Source organism: Heteronotia binoei, chromosome 3 (genome assembly GCF_032191835.1).
Source record: "Heteronotia binoei isolate CCM8104 ecotype False Entrance Well chromosome 3, APGP_CSIRO_Hbin_v1, whole genome shotgun sequence".
In the NCBI taxonomy this organism is placed as follows: Eukaryota; Metazoa; Chordata; class Lepidosauria; order Squamata; family Gekkonidae; genus Heteronotia; species Heteronotia binoei.
In genome coordinates this window covers 99,033,541-99,054,252 of record NC_083225.1, presented here as the reverse complement: position 1 = coordinate 99,054,252, position 20,712 = coordinate 99,033,541, and the positions used below count along the sequence as shown (strand labels likewise).

The 20,712-nt window shown below is 43.0% G+C and overlaps 1 protein-coding gene across 1 annotated transcript in view; it reads left to right on the top strand.

Moving 5' to 3' along the window:
- Nucleotides 1-454: 454 nt before the first annotated feature.
- MORC3 (MORC family CW-type zinc finger 3) overlaps nt 455-20,712 on the top strand; it is a 58,759-nt gene continuing 38,501 nt past the window's right edge. The window contains exons 1-3 of the mRNA XM_060234274.1: nt 455-574; nt 17,152-17,224; nt 19,548-19,680. Coding sequence (XP_060090257.1) covers nt 533-574; nt 17,152-17,224; nt 19,548-19,680 — 248 coding nt within the window. The 5' untranslated portion in view covers nt 455-532. The remainder of the gene's footprint in view (nt 575-17,151; nt 17,225-19,547; nt 19,681-20,712) is intronic.

Below are 20,712 nucleotides of genomic sequence, written 5' to 3'. Positions count from 1 at the left end.
ACAAAGAAAGCAGACGTGGCGGGGAACGCTGATATATGGGGGGAAGTGAAGTGACTCCTCCAAGTTCTTGCACGTTCCCTGCAGTTTATTTACATACTACAACTTTGACAGAGTTTTATACAATTGTTAAGGAACTGTGGTGGCTTTAGGATTAGATTTTGTAGCAAGTGTTAATTAGAAAATATAGTCATTAAAATACAAAACCTGAAGGCTGGAAAATGAGCCTCGCTTCTAATGTTTTCGTATTAAAACCCATGCATATTGTTATCTACATCACCTCACGTGGGCAACAGAGAAAAAAATACTAATAGGAAAAACGAGAAGTAGCTATGTTTCTGCGCTGAACTCAAGTCTATACGAGATAAGAAAAGTATATCTTCCCCACTAGACTAAACAACAAAGAAAAACGACAAGAAAAACTATTTCCACTGATCCAGTCTCCGCCCCCGGAAGTGCCTTATATCAGGGTTGGGAAAGAGGAAGCTTTTTTTCCTTCTACCCTTGCTGCGGCTTTTGTTATAGTCAAGCTAAAATGGCGGCGGTGCAAGCAAAGAGTGGTATTCTCCTCAGTGCGGTGAGAGGGGATGGGGCGAGTGGGTAATGTTTGTGGGTGGAATCCGTGCTGGATGATAAAATAAGATTTTTACTTGCAAGGAGAAGGCGGGCGACAAGGTTCAGAGCCGATCCCCCCCCCCCGCGCGTATTTGGGGGTAGAGTTGGTTTCTCTTTCGCCTTAAGTTTCGATTATCTTTCCCTGTTATATGTTTCTGTGCTAGAGAGGTCGTTGGCGTATTACCGTCCTTCCCTCCTTCCGCGGGCTCCTCTCAAAGAGATGAATTTCTCTTCTGCGGCGGGAGGTGAAGAGCTGGGAGGTTTATCTTTTGGAAATGGCTGTTCCTTGGGCCTGGCCCAAAGGGTTCTTATATTTAAGAGATGTATAAAAAGGAAAATAACACCCAGTGTGGATTATCCTGAGTGATGGGAGAACTTGCTGGTGGCGAAATGTTCAATGTTGTGTAGTTCTAAAAAGCATAGGAGTTTTGCTAACAAAAATTTTACTTCATATTAGCACAGCCTTCTTATTACCTGCAAAATCTGATTCCTTGTGGAATTATAAATTCTTGCCTTTTTTGTTTGTCCTGCCTTAAGAGACATGATGCTTGTCTGGCCAGTGATTTAGTGCTGTGCTTAATAATCTAAAGAAGACGTAGATCAAATGTGGTTTCAATGGAGCAGGAGTGAGAAATATAGGAAAGCAAATCGTGGGAGTGATAAAACATTCCTGGGTTTTAGCTTTCGCTTTGTAGCACAAGAGGAGGAGTTAACAGAGGCCTTAAGCAGCCGTGTTGATACATTGAAGGAAATGATGTGTCGGTTTTATAAATTAACCATATTGGACCATCTGGCCTGGTACTGGGGAGGCTGATAATGGATCTTTGAGGTCTCCTGAGAAGATCTTTACCAGCCCTATCACCTGAGATTTTTTTAATAGAATATGCTAGCAGTTTGGTTGGAAATACTGTGTTCAAATCATCTGCTCTGCCACTAAACTATGGCCTCTGCTCTGCACCCAGGGTGCTTAATTGTACGGATTTGCACCAACTTGCTGAAGAAAGTCAGAGTATCAGTTCAGTGAAAATCAGAGTTTACATCTCCCATTTATTTTATTTCCCCCCCTACATCTTTGTCCTGCCATTCCTCCAAGGATTTTCTGTACTACTGTTGCTGTGTTTTGGAATTTCAAGCAGATTCCTCCCACTGACCTTTTGCTTTACAGTCTATGAGAGGTGACAATACATGCAGAACTCTTACACATGCTAAATAATGCAGTTTCAGCCCATTTTCAATGCACTTTCCAACTGGATTTTACTCTGTGGACTGGCATAATCCAGTTGGAAAGTGCAATGAAAATTGATTGAAACTGCATTATTTCGCATGTGTGATCACAGCCATGGTATCTCAAGTGGGCAGAAGTGGTTCTTGAGGCCCTCTGGAAATCATGTCTGGGCAACACTGGCTCTTAATTCAGAAAGCATTGGGACTCTGCAGGATGCTGAAGGATGGGTCACAGTTTTCTGCATACGAGGACAGCAAGACATTGAGCTGGTTACTGGTAGAAAAAAGTACTTGAACAGAATGTAAACATAAAAACACTGCTTTAAAAGCGCACTAGTGTTTGACATGGTGTAGCTGCTGCTGTAAAAGTCTTAATTTCCCTGCTGAAAACTGTATTAAATTAAGCCCAGGGGCAGACTCCAGTTCTGATATTCTATGGCTGCCTACCTAAATAAACAACTCAAAGGAAATGAGTGAACACCTCTGTTATATGAGCTGTGATGAATCTACATTGAAGACAGATGCATGTAGCATCTGTTGGGGCGGGAAAAGTGTTACTGATACTTTCCCAAAGGTGCTGTGTGCCCCTCATCCTTTCTCAGAATACTCATGTTAATGAGGGACATATAGAAAGTATATATTGTGAATCCTTTTTTGGCCTTGGATTGTTACCTCATTCTTTTAAAATTAGAAGGAAATAAAGTATTACATTTAGAGTGAAGATCAGTTCACACATAAGAGTGACCACCATGCAAATGCCTCAGGAATCATAATGCTGCTGCTGCTGAGTTTTCAGCAATATGAAGGACAGGGGTGTCGAACTTATTTGTTATGAGAGCCAGATCTGACATAAATGAGACCTTGTCGGGATGGGCCATGTTGGGCTGGGGCCTATGTGTACCTTTTTAAGATTAGATAGAGATATAAACTTTATAAAGGACACAGAAAAACACAATTAAAAGATTTTTTTAAAAAAAACTTAAAACATTACCACTCATTGGTCTTAAGGGTGCTTTCTTTGTATTTCTTCCATGGGATCCAGGGAACTGGGTAAAGGAAGCTCTGACTCTTTCCTGCCTTCCCCCGGGGGACTAGGAATGGGAGGAGCCTCAGCCAATAGAAGAAAGTAGCTCTGCTGTGCAGTTGTGATAGTCTGGCAAAGCAAGCTCTTCCTCCCCAAGGGAGGAGCCTCAGCCAATGGAGAAAATAGAGGTTTTGCTCTGTAGCTCCGGTGCTACTGAGCAAGCCTTGCAAAACAACAACAACAATTTTTTATTTGTATCCCGCCCTCCCCGCCGGAGCAGGCTCAGGGCGGCTAACAGCATTATTTCATATATTAGTCATACAATATCAATAAAACTACATTGACAGTTTAATTAAAATTCTGATTAAAATCCTAAAATTAATAAAATTAATAAAATATACTAGTGCTATGATTACGTTTATGATGGTGAGTTCTTTAGCAGTTTCCCTCTTAATCAGTGAAGGCCAACCGGAAGAGGGTAGTCTTGCAGACCCTGCGGGAACTGTTCAAGGTCCCGCAGGGCCCGCATTTCCTCTGGAAGTTGGTTCCATAGGCGTGGAGCCATAGTAGAGAAAGCTCGGTTGCGGGTGCTTTGAAACTTCACCTCTTTCGGCCTGGGAATGTTCAGCAGGTTTTTCCCAGCTGACCTCAGTGCTCTCTGGGGTTCATATGGGGAGAGACGGTCCCTAAAGTAGGCAGGTCCTCGACCATATAGGGCTTTAAAGGTAATAACCAGCACTTTGTAACGAATCCGGTATACAACTGGCAGCCAGTGCAGTTCGCGCAGCCCAGGCTGTATGTGACCCCACATTGGGAGCCCCAACAACAATCTAGCCGCCGCGTTCTGTACTAGCTGCAGCTTCCGGATTCGGTACAGAGGCAGCCCCATGTAGAGGGCATTACAGTAGTCTAGTCTCGAGGTGACCGTTGCATGAATCACCGTTACCAGATCTTGACGCTCTAGGAAGGGGGCCAGCTGCTTTGCCCGCCTCAGATGGAAAAAGGCTGACTTGGCAGTGGCTGCAATCTGGGCCTCCATTGATAGTGAAGGCTCCAGTAAAACTCCCAGGCTCCTGACCCGGCATGCTGCTTTCAGCGGCGCCCCGTCGAAGACCGGGAGAGGTATTTCTCCTCCCCGGGCGCCCCGATCTAGGCAAAGGATTCAGTTTCAGCCCACTCTGCCTTAACCAAGTTGCCATAGCCTGCAGAGCCTGGTCTAAATTCTCTGGGACGCAGTCAGGCCGGCCGTCCATTAGTAGATAGAGCTGGGTGTCATCTGCATATTGGTGGCACCCAAGCCCATATCTCCTGGCAATCTGGGCAAGGGGGCGCATATAGATGTTAAATAACATCGGTGAGAGAACTGCTCCCTGTGGCACACCACAATCCAGTGTGCGTCTCTGGGACAGCTCGCCTCTGATTGCCACCCTTTGTCCCCGATCTTCAAGGAAGGAGGAGAGCCATTGTAGGGCTGACCCCCTAACCCCCACATCGGCGAGGCGGCGGGTCAGTAGCCGGTGGTCGACCGTATCAAATGCAGCCGACAGGTCTAACAACATCAGCACCGCCACACCACCCCGATCCAGATGCCATTGGAGATCATCCACCAGGGCGACCAGTACTGTCTCCGTCCCGTGGCCTGGGCGAAAACCAGACTGGCAAGGGTCTAGGATGGAAGCGTCATCCAGAAAGCCCTGTAACTGCAATGCCACTGCCCTCTCTATAAGTTTACCTAAGAACGGTAAATTAGAGACCGGTCGATAATTTGCCAATTCGGCTGGGTCTGCTGTACTTTTTTTTAGGAGGGGACGGACCAAGGCCTCTTTTAGAGGTGTTGGAAAACGCCCCTCCAAGAGGGATCTATTTATGATGTCCTGTAAAGGACATCTGAGCTCCCTCGGGCAAGATTTAATTAGCCAGGAGGGGTATGGGTCCAAATCACAAGTTGCAGGGCGTGCAGAGGAGAGGATTCCGCCAACTTCCTCCAGGCTGTGTGGGTCAAAATGATCCAGGATTAAACCAGAAGACAAGCACGAAGCCTCGAGTTCATGTACTGTATCCAACGTGATGGGCAGGTCCTGGTGGAGCGACGTGATTTTGTCTGCAAAAAATTTCGCAAAAGCCTCACAGCCTATTTCTAATTCTCTAACATTTGGTCTGCCCTGAGGCAGTGTGGTTAAATGCCCAATTATTTTAAACAATTGTGCCGGGCGCGAATTTGCAGACGCAATCTTGGCCGCGAAGTAGTTTTTCTTTGTGGCCTTGACTGCCATCTCATAAGACCTCATAAACGTTCTATAGGATGCTCTCGTCGCTTCGTCACGAGTGCGCCGCCACTGCCTCTCTAGTCGTCGGAGTCCTTGTTTCAGTCGGCGTAGCTCCAAGGTATACCAAGGAGCCAGCCTCGAACGAGGGCACAGAGGATGTCGAGGTGCGATCTCGTTCATTACCCCAGATAGCTGATCTTGCCAGGCATCAACCAGGGTGTCAAGGGAATCGCCAGGGGGCCAAGGATCCCGAAGAGCTATTTGGAACCGTTCCGGGTCCATCAGGCTCCGCGGGCAAGCCAAAATAGGGTCTCCGCCCTTACAGGGTTGTGGTAGCGTCTCCATACGAGCCTTGAGGGCTAAGTGATCCGACCATGGTATCGCCTCAGTTGTGATTTCGTTCACTTGAATCCCGGTCGCAAAGATCAGATCTAATGTGTGTCCCGCCTGATGCATGGGGGTCGTGACAAATTGAGAGAGTCCCAGTTTCGCCATGGAAGACACTAGGTCCATCGCCCGAGTGGAAGCCGCGTCATCGGCATGGACATTGAAGTCGCCCAGGACCACAAGCCCTGGGTACTCCAACGCCCAGCCCGACACCGCTTCCATCAGGGATGGTAAGGCGCTGGCCGGTGCGTTAGGCGGACGGTACACCAGCCAGATCGCCAACCTCTCTCCGACATCCCACGCAAGGCTGGCACACTCAATGCCATCGATTGTTGGGGCCGGGAGAGCCCGGAAGGAGTAACCCTCCCATATGAATAGCGCCACCCCTCCCCCCCGCCCGCTAATCTGAGATTGGTGAAAGACCGAGTAACCCGGGGGGGGGTCATCTGGGAGAGCACCATCGTCTCCCCCTCTTGAACCCAGGTCTCGGTCACGCAAGCCAGGTCAGCGTCCTGCAAAAGCAGGAAGTCCCTGATGGTCTCGGTCTTATTATTTATAGACCTGGCGTTGCATAACACCAATATCGGATGTGGGCAACAAGCTGTTACACAGAAGGAAGCAAGAGAGAGGGTGAAAGAAGCAGATGACAGCCAGTTGCTCGAGGGCCTGATAGGAGCTCTCCATGGGCTTGATTCGGCCCCTGGGCCAGATGTTTGCTAGGATGTTGTAGATCAGGATGGCCAAACTTTGCTTAATGTAAGAGCCACAGAGAATAAATGTCAGATGTTTGAGAGCTGTAAGACATGAACATCAGATGTTGGAAGAAAGGAAGGCAAATAGATGGAGGGAGAGGTGAAAGCAACTTTAACTTTAAATGCATTCTCAAAACCGCAGGCTGGCTTCGCTTGGAGAAGTGATTTAAAGAGACAAATGCCTTTTCCAAGCTTGCTGATAGTGCAGCGGGGGCTTTGAGGGCCGCACAATATGTTTGAAAGAGCCACATGTGGCTCCCAAGCTGCAGTTTGGCCAGCCCATTGTATACTTTTGGTCAAGGCTAATATTGATAGAAGACTGTTTTGAAGATACCTCATGCTGTAAAACAATTTGTCAGCAAATGTTGTTAGTACAGATGTTGTTTCTTCTACGTCTTTTGCACCGGTAGCTTGGTGGGGAATGTAATGGCAATGGTAGATGGCTCTAACTGCTGGCGCATATTATTGCAGTGGTACTCTTTTTGTGAGCTGCCATATTTTGATTCATGAGTGACTCTCAGATATAAGCCCTCTTGTAGTTTCTCATTTTCTTGCCTGTTAAGTTCCAAGCCCTAGAGCTGCATCATACATAACAAGAAAATACTGTAAGCTGTGAATGCTACCTGGAACCTTAGTCTTCAGAAGTACACTGTCTTTTAATGCTGGGTGCATGGGAGGGGGGGCTCTTTACCCCTGCAAATCAGCCATCCAAGGTATACCAATGAAATGGATTATTGGTGTGCTCCAGGAGGGCTGGTGTTATATTATAACCCATCCTGTGGTTGTAATGGCCACTCTGGCCAGTAGAAGCTTTGAGAATGAAGAATTAACTTCCAGCCTTCCATTGCAAACACTTCCATTAAGTGGAGAGCAACTGTTACCCCCTCTTCCTTGGAAAAAACCTTACAGGAGAGAAAGTTGCTGCTCTGGCTGTTCCTTCATTCTCTCAGGCAGAATGTTTTCTTTCTCTCAAATTCAACTGCAAGCAAGAGTAGTTTATTACAAAGCAGATGTGCTAGGAGCTTGTTACCAGTATATAAAATGTCATAACTTTATAGATTCTCTAGTAGGGAGTATGGAACAGTAACACTGTCCTACTGCAAATGGTAGTGTGTTTGCAAGCAGCAGCTCTAACTCTTTAGCAATTGTTCTGGATTGCTTGAGGGACTAAATTCCTAAACCCACTTCCAATCACAATTTTCCTTTTGGATCATTGTGTGTGACAATCATATACATAGCTTTTTCAGAGCCTAGGAACAGAAGGATCATATTTCAATCCAGAGGAGGGCAATAGACATCCCAACAGCTAGAATACATTTTTTCCCTCGTTTGGAATGTATTTCAGGAACAGGGACATTGCTCTGTGATTTATGCAAACTGAAGTTTAAGGCTACCCGAAACTGGATATTATTGATCACCAGTACAGCTTTGCTTCTTTAAGTGGTCAAGTCTCAAGTGGCCAGAGAAGAACATTGTTCGCTGAGCCACACTTTTGGACTGGCTTGATATTTACTTCTCAAGAGCAACCTGCTTTTGTATTGATTATTGCACTGTGTTATATTGTGTTACTTTGTTGTATTATTTGTAAGTAGAATTTCCCTTGTTAGGGTGGGCTTTGCTACAATTTAGATACAGTAAGTGAACTCGAGGCCCAATGCATGTCTTCTGGTTTGATCTTGGACGGCTTTGACCCGCTCAGCTTGGAGGAAGTTGACAGAATTCTCGTCACTGCGCGCCCAACAACCTGTGATCTGGACCCATGCCCCTCCTGGCTAATTAAGGCTTGCCAGGAGGAGCTAAGATGTCCTATACGGGACATCATAAATAGATCTCTTTTAGAGGGCTTCTTTCCAACACCCCTGAAGGAGGCAGTGGTCCGCCCTCTCTTGAAAAAGGCTACATCAGACCCGGCTGAATTGGCCCATTACCAGCCGGTCTCAAACTTGCCCTTTTTGGGCAAAATCATAGAGAGGGCTGTGGCGTTGCAATTACAGGAATTTCTGGATGACGCTTCCACCTTAGATCCATATCAGTCCGGCTTCCGCCTGGGCCATGGGACGGAGACAGTTCTGGTCGCCCTCATGGATGACCTCCGGCGACACCTGGATCGAGGCGGCTCGGCAGTGTTGCTGTTGTTAGACCTATCGGCTGCGTTCAATATGGTCGACCATCAGCTGCTGACCCGCCAATGCAGGAATTTGGGGGCTAGCCTTACAGTGGCTCTCCTCCTTCCTGGAAGGTCGGGGACAAAGGGTGGCGATTGGAGGGGAGCTGTCCCAGAGAAGCCCACTTAATTGTGGGGTGCCTCAGGGGGCGGTTCTCTCCCCGATGTTGTTTAACATCTACATGCGCCCCCTTGCCCAGATCGCCCGGGGGTATGGGCTGGGTTGCCACCAGTATGCTGATGACACCCAGCTCTATCTACTGATGGACGGGCGGACTGATGATGTCCCTATAAACCTGGACCGGGCGTTGCAAGCTGTGGCAGGTTGGCTCAGGCTGAGCGGGCTGAAACTGAATCCAGCGAAGACTGAGGTCCTTTGCGTAGGCTGCGGCGGACCTGGAGGGGAGATCTCCCTATCAACTTTTGACGGTGCGTCACTGATATCAGTGCGCAGGGTCAAAAGTTTGGGAGTGCTACTGCAGTCTTCCTTGACAATGGAAGCCCAGATAGCTGCCACTGCTAAATCCACCTTTTTCCACCTTAGGAGGGCGAGGCAGCTGGCCCCCTTCTTGGAACGTAGTGACCTGGCAACTGTGATCCATGCAATGGTCACCTCGAGACTAGACTACTGTAATGCCCCTCTACAAGGGGCTGCCCCTGTACCGAACCCAGAAGTTGCAGCTAGTGCAGAATGCGGCAGCCAGGCTGTTAGTGGGACTACCTCGGTGGGAACACGTACAGCCTCAGCTGCGAGAACTGCACTCGCTGCCAATTGTGTTCCAAGTTCTCTACAAGGTGCTGGTTATTACCTTTAAAGCCCTATATGTCCGAGGACCTGCCTACCTTAGGAACCGCCTCTCCCCACATGTTCCTCAGAGACCACTGAGATCTAGTTCTCAAAACCTTTTAAAAATCCCTGGACCAAGGGAGGCTAGATTGAAATCAACGAGGGAGCAAGCCTTCTCAACAATGGCTCCCCAATGGTGGAATCAACTACCAGAGGAGGTGCGAGCCCTGCGAGACCTAAATCAGTTTCGCAGGGCTTGCAAAACCGCCCTCTTTCAGCTCGCTTTTGGATGAAGCCCGGGATATGACAGCTAGCCGTTCTATACATACTCTGAATGTAGCACCTTAATTGATAAATCATAATGGTTTTCTCTTGTATCTAAGTTCTAGTTTAAGTTATGAATGTAACTTAATTTATTTTAACTGTCTATAGTAATGATTGTATTTTATTGTAACCATGGTACTTACCATGCCTGTTAGCCGCCCTGAGCCTGCCTTTGGCGGGGGAGGGCGGGATACAAAAATTTATTATTATTATTATTTCACATATTGTTCTCAATTATTCATGTTTAATACTTTAAGTGTTGTTAAGTATTTAAGTTTGGTGTTGCCCTGGGGCTGTTAAGTAGATTAGGCTGAGAGAACGTGACTGGCCCAAGGTCACCCAGTGTGCTTCTATAGCATGAGAGGGGTTTTGAACCTGCGTCTTCCAAATACTAGTCTGACAATCTTAACCACTGTACTACAGCAGCTCCCATTGAGTATGTAGGCAGTAAAATATTGTGCTTCCCCCTCAGTACGCACATTGCAGGTTTCTCCTTGGAAGAGTCTGAAGTTGTCAAAAGAGAAACTCACTGTGACTAGCTCTGGTACCTCATGTAACAGAATGTAATTTTGATTGCATTGCCAGTCTCGGGGCGAGTGCTGTTATATTTTCTAGTAGGGTAACTGTGTTAAGTCTGTTGTAGCAAATACAGGCAGTAGTCTTGTGACGCCTTAAAGACTAAGAGTGGATCATACCTTGGCATGCAAATAATATATAATAATATGTAAGGCAATGAATCATGGTCAAAAAATGCAGGAAATACTGGGTGTGTTAAAATCAGATGTAATCAAGAATTGGAAAGTTACCCTTGAATTGAATAGCCCAAGCAAGTCTGATCTCATCAGATCTTGGAAGCTAAGCTGATCGACTTTGGCAAGTACTTGGATGGGAGACTTCTTTGATATAACAAAGGCAGGAGGCAGGGACAGGTTGTATTCAGCCACCTCTCTGAATATTATTATTATTATCTGTTTGTTACATTCCACCCATTCCCCATAGGGGCTCAGAACAGAGCACAACGTGAATAATAAAATCACAATGAAATCAATATAACAATAAAACAGCATAACAGTAAACACCAATTTCAATATTCAGTCCAGGACCAGATGGCATAACAATACAATGCAGCAAAACAGCGCAATAGGATAGTACAGTAGGGGAGGCCAACCGATCTAGTGAATAGATGCCCGCTGCCTCACCCAATACCTGGCGGAACAGCTCTGTTTTACAGGACCTATGAAAAGCTAGGAAGCCAGGTAGGGCCCTGATCTCCCTAGGGAGCTGATTCCATCAAGTTGGAGCCAGGACTGAGAAAGACATGGCCCTGGTAGAGACAAGACAGGCATCTCTTGGGCTGGGAACAGTCAGAAGATCTTGGGAATATTCTCCAGGCCCTCTGTAGGGATCAGTCACCAGAAGTCATAATGACTTCCAGGTACACACATACTCACACTCAAACATGCATATATAAAAATACAAAAAATATGGGGTTGCCACAGCAGTAACTAATAATGCATTCTCCTGATTTTTCTGACTTATTCATTTATTAAAATGTTTATACCCTGCCTTCCTGGTGGTTCAAGTTGACTTACAATAATAGTTAAAAACATGTTCAGTTAAAACCAAAAATGAAATAGCAAACCCCAGATCTCTTTGCCCCTCTGTTTAAAAGATGCTTGCGATAAAAAGACCCCTTCAAAAGTCCTGGCAATCAGGCAGGCATTGAAGCACCTCTTGAAGATCTCCAAGGAGCCCTTCCCCCTACCTCTTCAGGAAGTCCATTCCACGGAGCTGAAGCCATGCTGGAGAAGGCCAGGCCTCTCTGGTTGATGCCAGACAAGCCACCCTACGTGATGGGATAGCCAGCAGATGACTGCTTATCTGTAATGGATATGGAATCCCAGTTTTTTCTTCATGTCTTAGGAATCCAGTCAATTTTTTTTATGAATTCTAGTTTCATACTGCAGTCTACCTTGAAAACTTTTGTTGGAGAATGACGTCTTTAGTTCAACAGCATTCTCCCAACAAAAGAACTCTCAAGGTAGACTACAGCTATATTAGAATTTAAACATAAAAATTGATCCCATTTCCTAAAATACAAAAACAATCTGGGAATCTTTCATGGGACTTGAACTCATTTCTGACATAAACAGGACTTTGTTGAGCCAGGCTACGTGTTACATAAATAAAATATAATGCCAGGTATCATAGACATAAACTTTATAAAGGACACAAACACAATAAAAATATATTTTTAACTTAAAATACAAACATGCTTAAACAATAACAGTCTTGCTATATTTTGTTTATTTAACAGTCTTTGATAACTGACATCTCTGAAACTCCCTCCCCCTGCCATTAAACCATGCCTGCCTAAAATAGTTGGGGATTTGGCAATGCAGTTTTTAAAACACAACATCAAGGTTATGACTATGGAGGCCCAAGTTACAACTACTGCCAGATCAGCCTTTTTCCATCTGAGGCAGGTCAGATGGCAGGTCATGAGGCAGGCACCCCATGACCTGGCCACAGTGACCCATGCAATGGTCACTTCCAGGCTAGATTATTGTAACTCTCTCTATGTGAGACTGCCCTTGACCCTTCTCCAGAAACTCCAGGTAGTGCAGAATGTTTTCTATTTAAGATACGTTATAGTCCAAAGATTATTCATCATGAAATAAGGATTTAGTTTTTAGTTATGTATTGTGAGGCTGCTGTATATTCATGCAATGTTTAAATTTTTTGGTAAATGAATTCCATTAATCCATTCACAATATCATGCTTTCCCAGAGGTTTCTGTAAGATTATTTTGGGTAGTTTTTCTATCTAGAAGACATTATCACGGACATCCTACAGAAGCTGGTGGTCATAGTCAGAACCCAATACCGCCAGACTGGATTGAGATAGCGTAATAGTTTTAAACTGATAAATGTATTATGGTTTTATATGTTTTATGGAATTGATTGTTTTTATGATACTGTAAGCCGCCCTGAGTCCGCTTGCGGAGAGGGCGGGATATAAATGCAAAGTAATAAATAAATAAATGGATATAAATGCAAAGTAATAAATAAATAAATGAATGAATGAATGTTTGGTTTTACAGTTCTCAGAAATGAATTTGTGTCTGCAGAGATCACATGTCTCTTCTTAACAGAAAAAAGGTTATAAAATAAATTTATAGAATTAAGAAATCTCAGTCCTACTGGTCCTCTGCAAATCTATGCACACAGAACCAACCTCTTATCTCTTAAGTGCTAAGTTTCAAGAAGTTCAATGAGTATAAGATTGTTTGAGTGGGAATAGGTCTATATAAGGAGGAGATGTTAAGAGCTGTGAGAAGAGAGGGGCAAGCAGTACAAATGGCAGTGAAACATTTTGAGCAGAATACTTTAGAAATCTTGAAATTACAGAAACGTAAGCAAATACAATACATATGCTATAAAATGTTATTGTTTTTAAATAAAACAATGTAAATGGTGATTATTAATGTTTATTTTTATTCTTCCAATAAAGTACAGTAGAAAAGTTGTCCAAATATGAATAACCTATTAAACTGGAGATAGTTCACCTTGCAGTGATTTCATCACTATCATTATAACTAAAAATGAAAAGTTATTATACTAAAATGAAACCTTCATCTGGATAGTAAATATTAAGGACAACAAGAATTAGCCTTTATGTAAAAAAACATGATTTAAATCGAATCTTACTTACTTAAATTGTGATTGGAAAGGAAAAGGTCCCTTGTGCAAGCTATACATTTGATTAGTTAATTAGAATCAGGCCAATGCAGAGATTTGGGCATAAGGGAAAGGTTTTTCATTCTAGCTTTGTCCTTTGCTTGGATCTGACTTTGGGACACTTCTTGTTTTGTGTGTATCTTACTGACTACCTTGGCTGGAACTTTGAAGTTTGGAACCTTATTGGACTTGATCTTCTTTTGGGAACGTCTGGATCTTGAACCAGTGTGTGTAGTTGGCTGTCAGGTTAGGGAAGGGACTGGTGGCTGTGCTACCTTGGGGTGTGAAAACAGGGATGATTCTCCCCCTCCCCCCACCCCATATGCAGGATAATACTGGATTTTGGCTTTTTTTCAAAAACTGCATGTCCCACAGTTCCTTCCTACCATCATTGGAAAGGCAAGAGTTGGACATGCACATCCATAAATGTTAGCAGCAGCATGCAGGCTGACTTTCTAGTCCATTTGCATTAAAGAGCTGTGCTGGATTTCCTCTTTGCAGAGAGGAGTAATTATAATGAGAAAATGCATTCTCCAATCCATTCTGCTCCTTTTCCAGGAAGGCCCATCACCCTCCCCCTGTGAAAAATTGGTAGGATTGACCCCATGGCTCTGTGATCTGAAGCATGAAAAGACCTAGAGCAGGGGTGTCAAACTCATTTGTTATGAGAGCTGGATTTGACATAAATAGGACCTTGTTGGGCCAAGCCGTGTGTGTGTCATAAAATGTAAAGCCAGGTTGTGGAGATATAAACTCTATAAAAGACACATAATTAAATATTTTTTTCTTAAATTGCAAGCATGCTTAAAATATTAGTACTCTTGCAGTATTTTGTTTACTTAACAGTCTGATAGCTGACAGCTCTTGCTCTGAATTATTATAAAACTCTGGAGACAATGTCTGTGTGCTGTAGTGTTTTTGAGTATGCTGTTCAGGAGTGTATCTGTAAGTTGCAAACCTACTTTTGATTTATTGGCATGAGAAATCTCATGGTCAATATCTGAGCCTAGGACCCAAGGGAAAACATGAAATGGCTGGGCATTGCGAGCTTTTATACATAAAGTTGCTTTGTGCACAGGTCATGAACATGTGTAGGCATCATGACACAAAGTGAGGGCTGTGTGTTTGTCTACAAAACTAGGCATGAGCACAAACTGGGGAGATGGTGGTTTGTGTTGGTTCATGGTGCATTTGATTGCCCAAACTGGTGGTTTGTTTTGGTTTGTGGTTTGTTTGATTTCCCAAACTGATTCATAGTTCATTTGGTTCAGGACCTGTAGAACAGCTCCTTCATCAAACTCACTGAGAGTATTCAGCAGGATCTCCTCCACCCTCTCTCCAAGTTTGGCAAAGATTGGATTTGGAATGTCTGAGTTGTATCCCCCCAAAGCAGAGGTCCCCAGGAAAGGTCAACTGCAGCTGTCATGACAACTGCCTCCTCTCTTTGTGCTGCAAAGTGAAAACAGCTGACTCAGAGTGTCTGCTCCCATAGAGCAGAATAGGACCTCTATGATTGGCTCCCAGAAATGCCAATCAAGCTGTGGACAACTGCTGTGGGTGTTTCTAGAGCTCCCAGAAGTCCACCCCAGTGCTGCCTAACAATTGATTGAATCAGTGGCAGGCTGTCTGGAAAAACAACTGCAAAAATGAGCCATCTGAGGGAAAAGGTGGTTCCTTTTCCATTTCAGACAGGTTGCTGCAACCAAATGAACTGGTTCAAAATGAACCATAAACCTGGCCTAGTTTGTGCTCGAACTACAGTTCATTTTTTGGCTTGTGCCTATCCCTTATATAAAATATAGTCTTCCCCAGAAAAATAGCTAATTGAGGCAGTTCCAAGAATAGTGAGATAGCAATGTATGTAGTGGTCAGTATCATCTTACTATCTGAGAAATCTAGGTTCAAAATTCCCAGTCTACAAAGGAAATGTCTTGGATGAAATTGGTCTGGACACACACTCTTAGGCCACTCCACCTTACTGGCTTGTTATTCCTCATCTAAATAGTTCACCTTGCTTTCCTACTGAGAAAGACTGGATTATGAGGGCATGAATACAGTAGAAAAGAGGAGGTGGTGAACCCAGTTGCACCTAGGAGAGCTGTGGCATAACAATCCCAACAACACACGCATGCACAGTAGCTGTAAGCAAAGCACACAAAAGCTCATACATTTGAATAAAACCTTGTTGGTCTTAAATGTATGACTCAAACTTTGGTTCATGCCCACACCTACGGTAGCAGTGGGAAGGAGACGCAGAGCCTCAGCCAATACAGGGAAAAAACATATTACTTTTGTATCCTGTGCAACTGAGGGAGCCTGGCAAAGTAAGCTCTCGCTTGTTCTATTCCTTCCTCCCCAAGGGAGGAGTCTCAGCCAATGCAGGGAAGAGAAGATTGCCTTTGTATTTAGTGTGATTGAGGGAGATGGCCAAAGCAAGCTGTGATGCATCAGCAACCCCAGTTAAGAAAGCGAGAGCCAGTTGCTTGCAGGACAGATACAAACTATGCAGGGGATGGTTCTGGCTTGTGAGCCATATGTTTGACACCCCTGACCTAGAACATTCCCTCTATCTGACCTTCCCAGTAAAGGGGCAGCAGGGATTGGGGTGGGGGGGAGAGTGTAAGATTTTGCCAGTTACTGATCCCAGTCATTCAGCACGTGTGAAAATGGTCAGAAATTTATTAGAGATCGATGCAGAGCAATGGACCTTCATGCTACGAAGCCATTACCAAGAATAGAGTAACTTACAAAGAGAACCAATAATATGCAAATTAAAGCCATTAGGTTTCCAGGGCTAGGTAGAAGTCTTTGCTGGACCCCCAAGGTCGTCTGGCCAAAGTCAGATGTTGCCATGGGAACCAGATAACATTGCCAAATTCTTCCTCCTGCACATCTTGTGAAAAGTTACAGCAAGTGAAATGCCAGAATAGCCACAATTGGATACATGTTTGAGCAAGGTAAAAAATTAATGCACAGCTCAGATGATAACGGTATGCAATGCAAGGTAATACAAATAAAGGAGAATGAGTGAATAGCCGAATACAGCACAACCATCTGACATCCTGACCCAATTGTCAGGGAACTTGACAGGGAGGAGATAAGGGTAAAAGTGGAAGTCTTCTCTCTGCCCTATTTTCTCCATTAAAAAATTCATTTCCAAATTTTGTATTATATATGTTCAAACCAATGTTCCCTCTAAGCTGAGTTAGCGTGAGCTAGCTCACAGATTTTTAGCCTCTAGTTCACACATTTTTGTCTAAGCTCAGGAAGGATGATCCCAGAGCACACTAATTTATGCAGTAGCTCACAACTTTAATGCCGGTAGCTCACAAAGTAGAATTCTTGTTCTGCAGTTTAGAAGAAGAAGAAGATGATATTGGATTTATATCCTGCCCTCCACTCCGAAGAGTCTCAGAGCGGCTCACAATCTCCTTTACCTTCCTCTCCCACAACAGACACCCTGTGAGGTGGGTGGGGCTGGAGAGGGCTCTCACAGCAGTTGCCCTTTCAAGGCCAACCTCTGCCAGAGCTATGGCTGACCCGAGACCATTCTAGCAGGTACAAGTGGAGGAGTGGGGAATCAAATCCGGTTCTCCCCGATAAGAGTCCGTACACTTAACCACTACACCAAACTGGTTTAGAGGGAACTTTGATTCAAACTAATCAGCCAAAAAGACACATGGTGTGTTGTGCAATTCTGACAAGGCTTTCTATTCTTAATTGAAACTTGCAGAAGCAGGTAACAAAAATATGTGGGTGATTACCAACTTAGAGTAGACCTTTGTGAGCGTTAGAACAGCAATTTTTTTTATATGTTGAGCTGGAAGTAAAAATGTTTTAATGTAATATTAAAACCTTCTTTTATTACAGTTGTGTCCGAAGTTTCTGCATACAAACTCTACTAGTCACACATGGCCATTCAGTGCTGTGGCTGAACTCATAGGTATGTGAACAACATTTTGCTTACTTAAGGCATTTTTGCTTAGTGTGTGAATCATGTGCATAGCCACTGCTTTTCTGTTTTGCCCATTAAGAATCTCATGTGGGATTTAAGGCTGTATTGGCTTAATGAGTACACTCCTAGTTTGCTTGAAAATATTAAAGCTTCCATTTAGCCCATGAAATAACACTTTTGTTGCTCAGGGAGAGTGATTTTTGCCATTTTCTTCCTTTCACTCTGTACCCTGTTAATAAGAATACCTGATTACCATCACCATGAGCAGAATTTCAGAGACTTAATTAGGACTAAGGAGAGGGAGGAAAGTTCCATTCCATTTCCTTTGGTCTCCTTGTGGTACTTTGGATCAGTGATGTGAGTTTTCCAGAAAAATTTAAATAGGAAAATTTTCAGGAAAAGTTCAGAAAATTATCCAATGTCCTGAACAGAGCCAAAGTATGATTTGGCATGCTTCTTCCAATGTACTTGTAGTAAACAGGATCTCTGTCCCAATAATAAGCCCTTGAACTGAAATACCTGGTTGGTAGGGGGAATCAAGTGTGGTTTAAATGTTATATGCAAACAGATCTGACACTTTATATGGAAGCTTTATATGGAAATTATTTGTACTGCAATAAAATCTGAAGACAATATAACATGTGCTTCCCTAATAGTTTTTTAAGTGCAAAAAGAAGGCTGTAAAAATTGTTGATGCTAATTTTAATACATCTAGAGACCAGTGTTTTCTCTAAACTGCAGAGTCTTGTGAGCAAAAATTCTAATTTGTGAGCTACTGTCATTAAAGTTGTGAGCTATTGCATAGATTAGTGTGCTCTGGAGTCATCCTTCCTGAGCTAAAACAAAAATGTATGAGCTGGAGGCTATAAATCTGTGAGCTAGCTTAGACTACGGTAACTCAATTTAGAGAGGACACTGCTTGAGACTTATACATGAATTGCCCTGCAGGGTTTGGGAGATCTCCCACTATTCACCAGCACTCCAGTGGCCAGTGGGAGAAAGAAAAATTTTAAACATTATTGGCGATGACGTGACATCACTTCCAGGCAGGGTGGATAAAAATCAGTATTTTTTTTTAAAAAATGGATTTTTAACATTTAAATTGGATTTTTAAAAATAAAATGCTTTTTGAGGAAAAATCTATCTAAAATTAGTTTTCTGTTTAAGATACATTATAGTCCAAAGGTTATTCATCATGAAATAAGAATTTAGCTTTTAGTTATATATTGTGAGGCTGCTGTATATTCATGCAATGTTCCATTTGCAATATCATGCTTTCCCAGAGGTTTCTGTATGATTATTTTGGGCAGTTTTTTTATCTAGAAGACTTTTCACAGATGCTTGGTTTTACAGTTCTCAGAACTATGAATTTGTGTTTGCAGAGATCACAAGTTTCTTCACAACAAAAATGTAACAAAATAAACATACAGAGTTGAGAAACCTCAGTCTTATTGGTCCTCTGCAAATCCACACAGAATCAACCCCTTAACTCTTAAGTGCTAAGTTTCAAGAAGTTCAGTGAATATAAGATAGTTTGGGTGAAATATTTCTGGATAAGGAGGAGATGTTAATAGCTAAGTGTGAGGAGGGAAGGACAAGCAGTACAAATGAGGGCAAAACTTTTTGAGTAGAATACTTTGGAAATCTTGAGATCTTTATGAGTGTATTCTCATGGAAGTGTAAGCAAATACTAGAATACATATGCTGTACAATGTTATTGTTTTGGTTAAATAAAACAATGTAAATGGTTATTATTAATGATTTATTTTTATCCTTCCAATAAATTACAGTAGAAAAGTTGTCTAAATATGAATGATTAACCTATTAAACTGGAGATAGTTCACCTTGCAGTGATTTCATCTATATAACTAAAACCTGAAAAGTTATTATACTAAAATGAAACCCTCATCTGGGTAGTAAATATTAAGGACAGCAAGAATTAGCCTTTATATAAAAAACCATGATTTAAATCAAGTCTTACTGACTAGTGATTTAAATCAAATCCACCCTGCTTCCAGGAAAACCTAAATGTGACATCATGCCTGTCTAGGAAGTGCTTTCCAATGAATCCTACAGAGGTATGGTATCACCTCTAGGTTTTCCCAGAAATGATATCATGCCATTGCTGACTGTAATTCTCCCGTCTCACCTGATCTCCTCCTGGAAAAGGAACAGAAATTTTAGAAGAAGGCTTCCATTAATAAAATGTGTATTTGTTCAAAGTTAAACATGAGCAGAAAGATGCTGAGTAGTTAAGTCAGGGTCACAGGGATTCAGAGTTGCTTAAATATGTTTGCGCTACTATTCTCAGATAATGCTTATGATCCAGATGTGAATGCAAAACAGATGTGGATTGACAAAACTGTTATAAATGATTGTACGTGTTTGACATTCATGGACAACGGAAATGGTATGAATGCAGACAAGCTACATAAGATGTTAAGGTAAGGGAGTCATCCTTCCTGAGCTAAAACAAAAATGTATGAGCTGGAGGCTATAAATCTGTGAGCTAGCTTAGACTACGGTAACTCAATTTAGAGAGGACACTGCTTGAGACTTATACATGAATTGCCCTGCAGGGTTTGGGAGATCTCCCACTATTCACCAGCATCCAGTGCTAGTTCATCAGCTTTTCTGCATTTATGAAAGCAAACCTAATGTTTGTAACCAAGCTGGGAACAGATACAAGAACAATTTCAAGTAGTTTTTTTTACAATATAAAAGTATTTTGCGAAAGTCTAGACAACCTCAATGAGTTGAAACCAAGGAACCCATTCTTTGTGAGCAGAATGCCTTTATCTGGAAGAAAATAGTGGTTGGATTATGAATGGACTCTTCTAGTTCCAACGTGCATGCTAAATGCTCTGTATGTGGCAGGAGGAGTAACATGAACCCAAAATTTACCTTGCAATGAATAAAATACACTGTTGAGGCACAATGCTGTGTTCAGTGACCAGTAATTTTGCAGTTTGAAAACCTGTAAATCAGTTTTTCAAAACTAATATGCTGAGAGTGTTTCCACAAGAATCTAAGAAGTACGTTAAGATCAGGGTTTAAGGTAGAATTAGGGAGGTCAGACTGATATTCCTAACAAAACAAGCATCTGAAGCACCAGTAAAGTGCCTTAGGGGATATTATTGATGTGACAGGGTGCATGCTAAATGCTCTGTATGTGGCAGGAGGAGTAACATGAACCCAAAATTTACCTTGCAATGAATAAAATACACTGTTGAGGCACAATGCTGTGTTCAGTGACCAGTAATTTTGCAGTTTGAAAACCTGTAAATCAGTTTTTCAAAACTAATATGCTGAGAGTGTTTCCACAAGAATCTAAGAAGTACGTTAAGATCAGGGTTTAAGGTAGAATTAGGGAGGTCAGACTGATATTCCTAACAAAACAAGCATCTGAAGCACCAGTAAAGTGCCTTAGGGGATATTATTGATGTGACAGGGTGCTTCTTATATGATACCCTTTT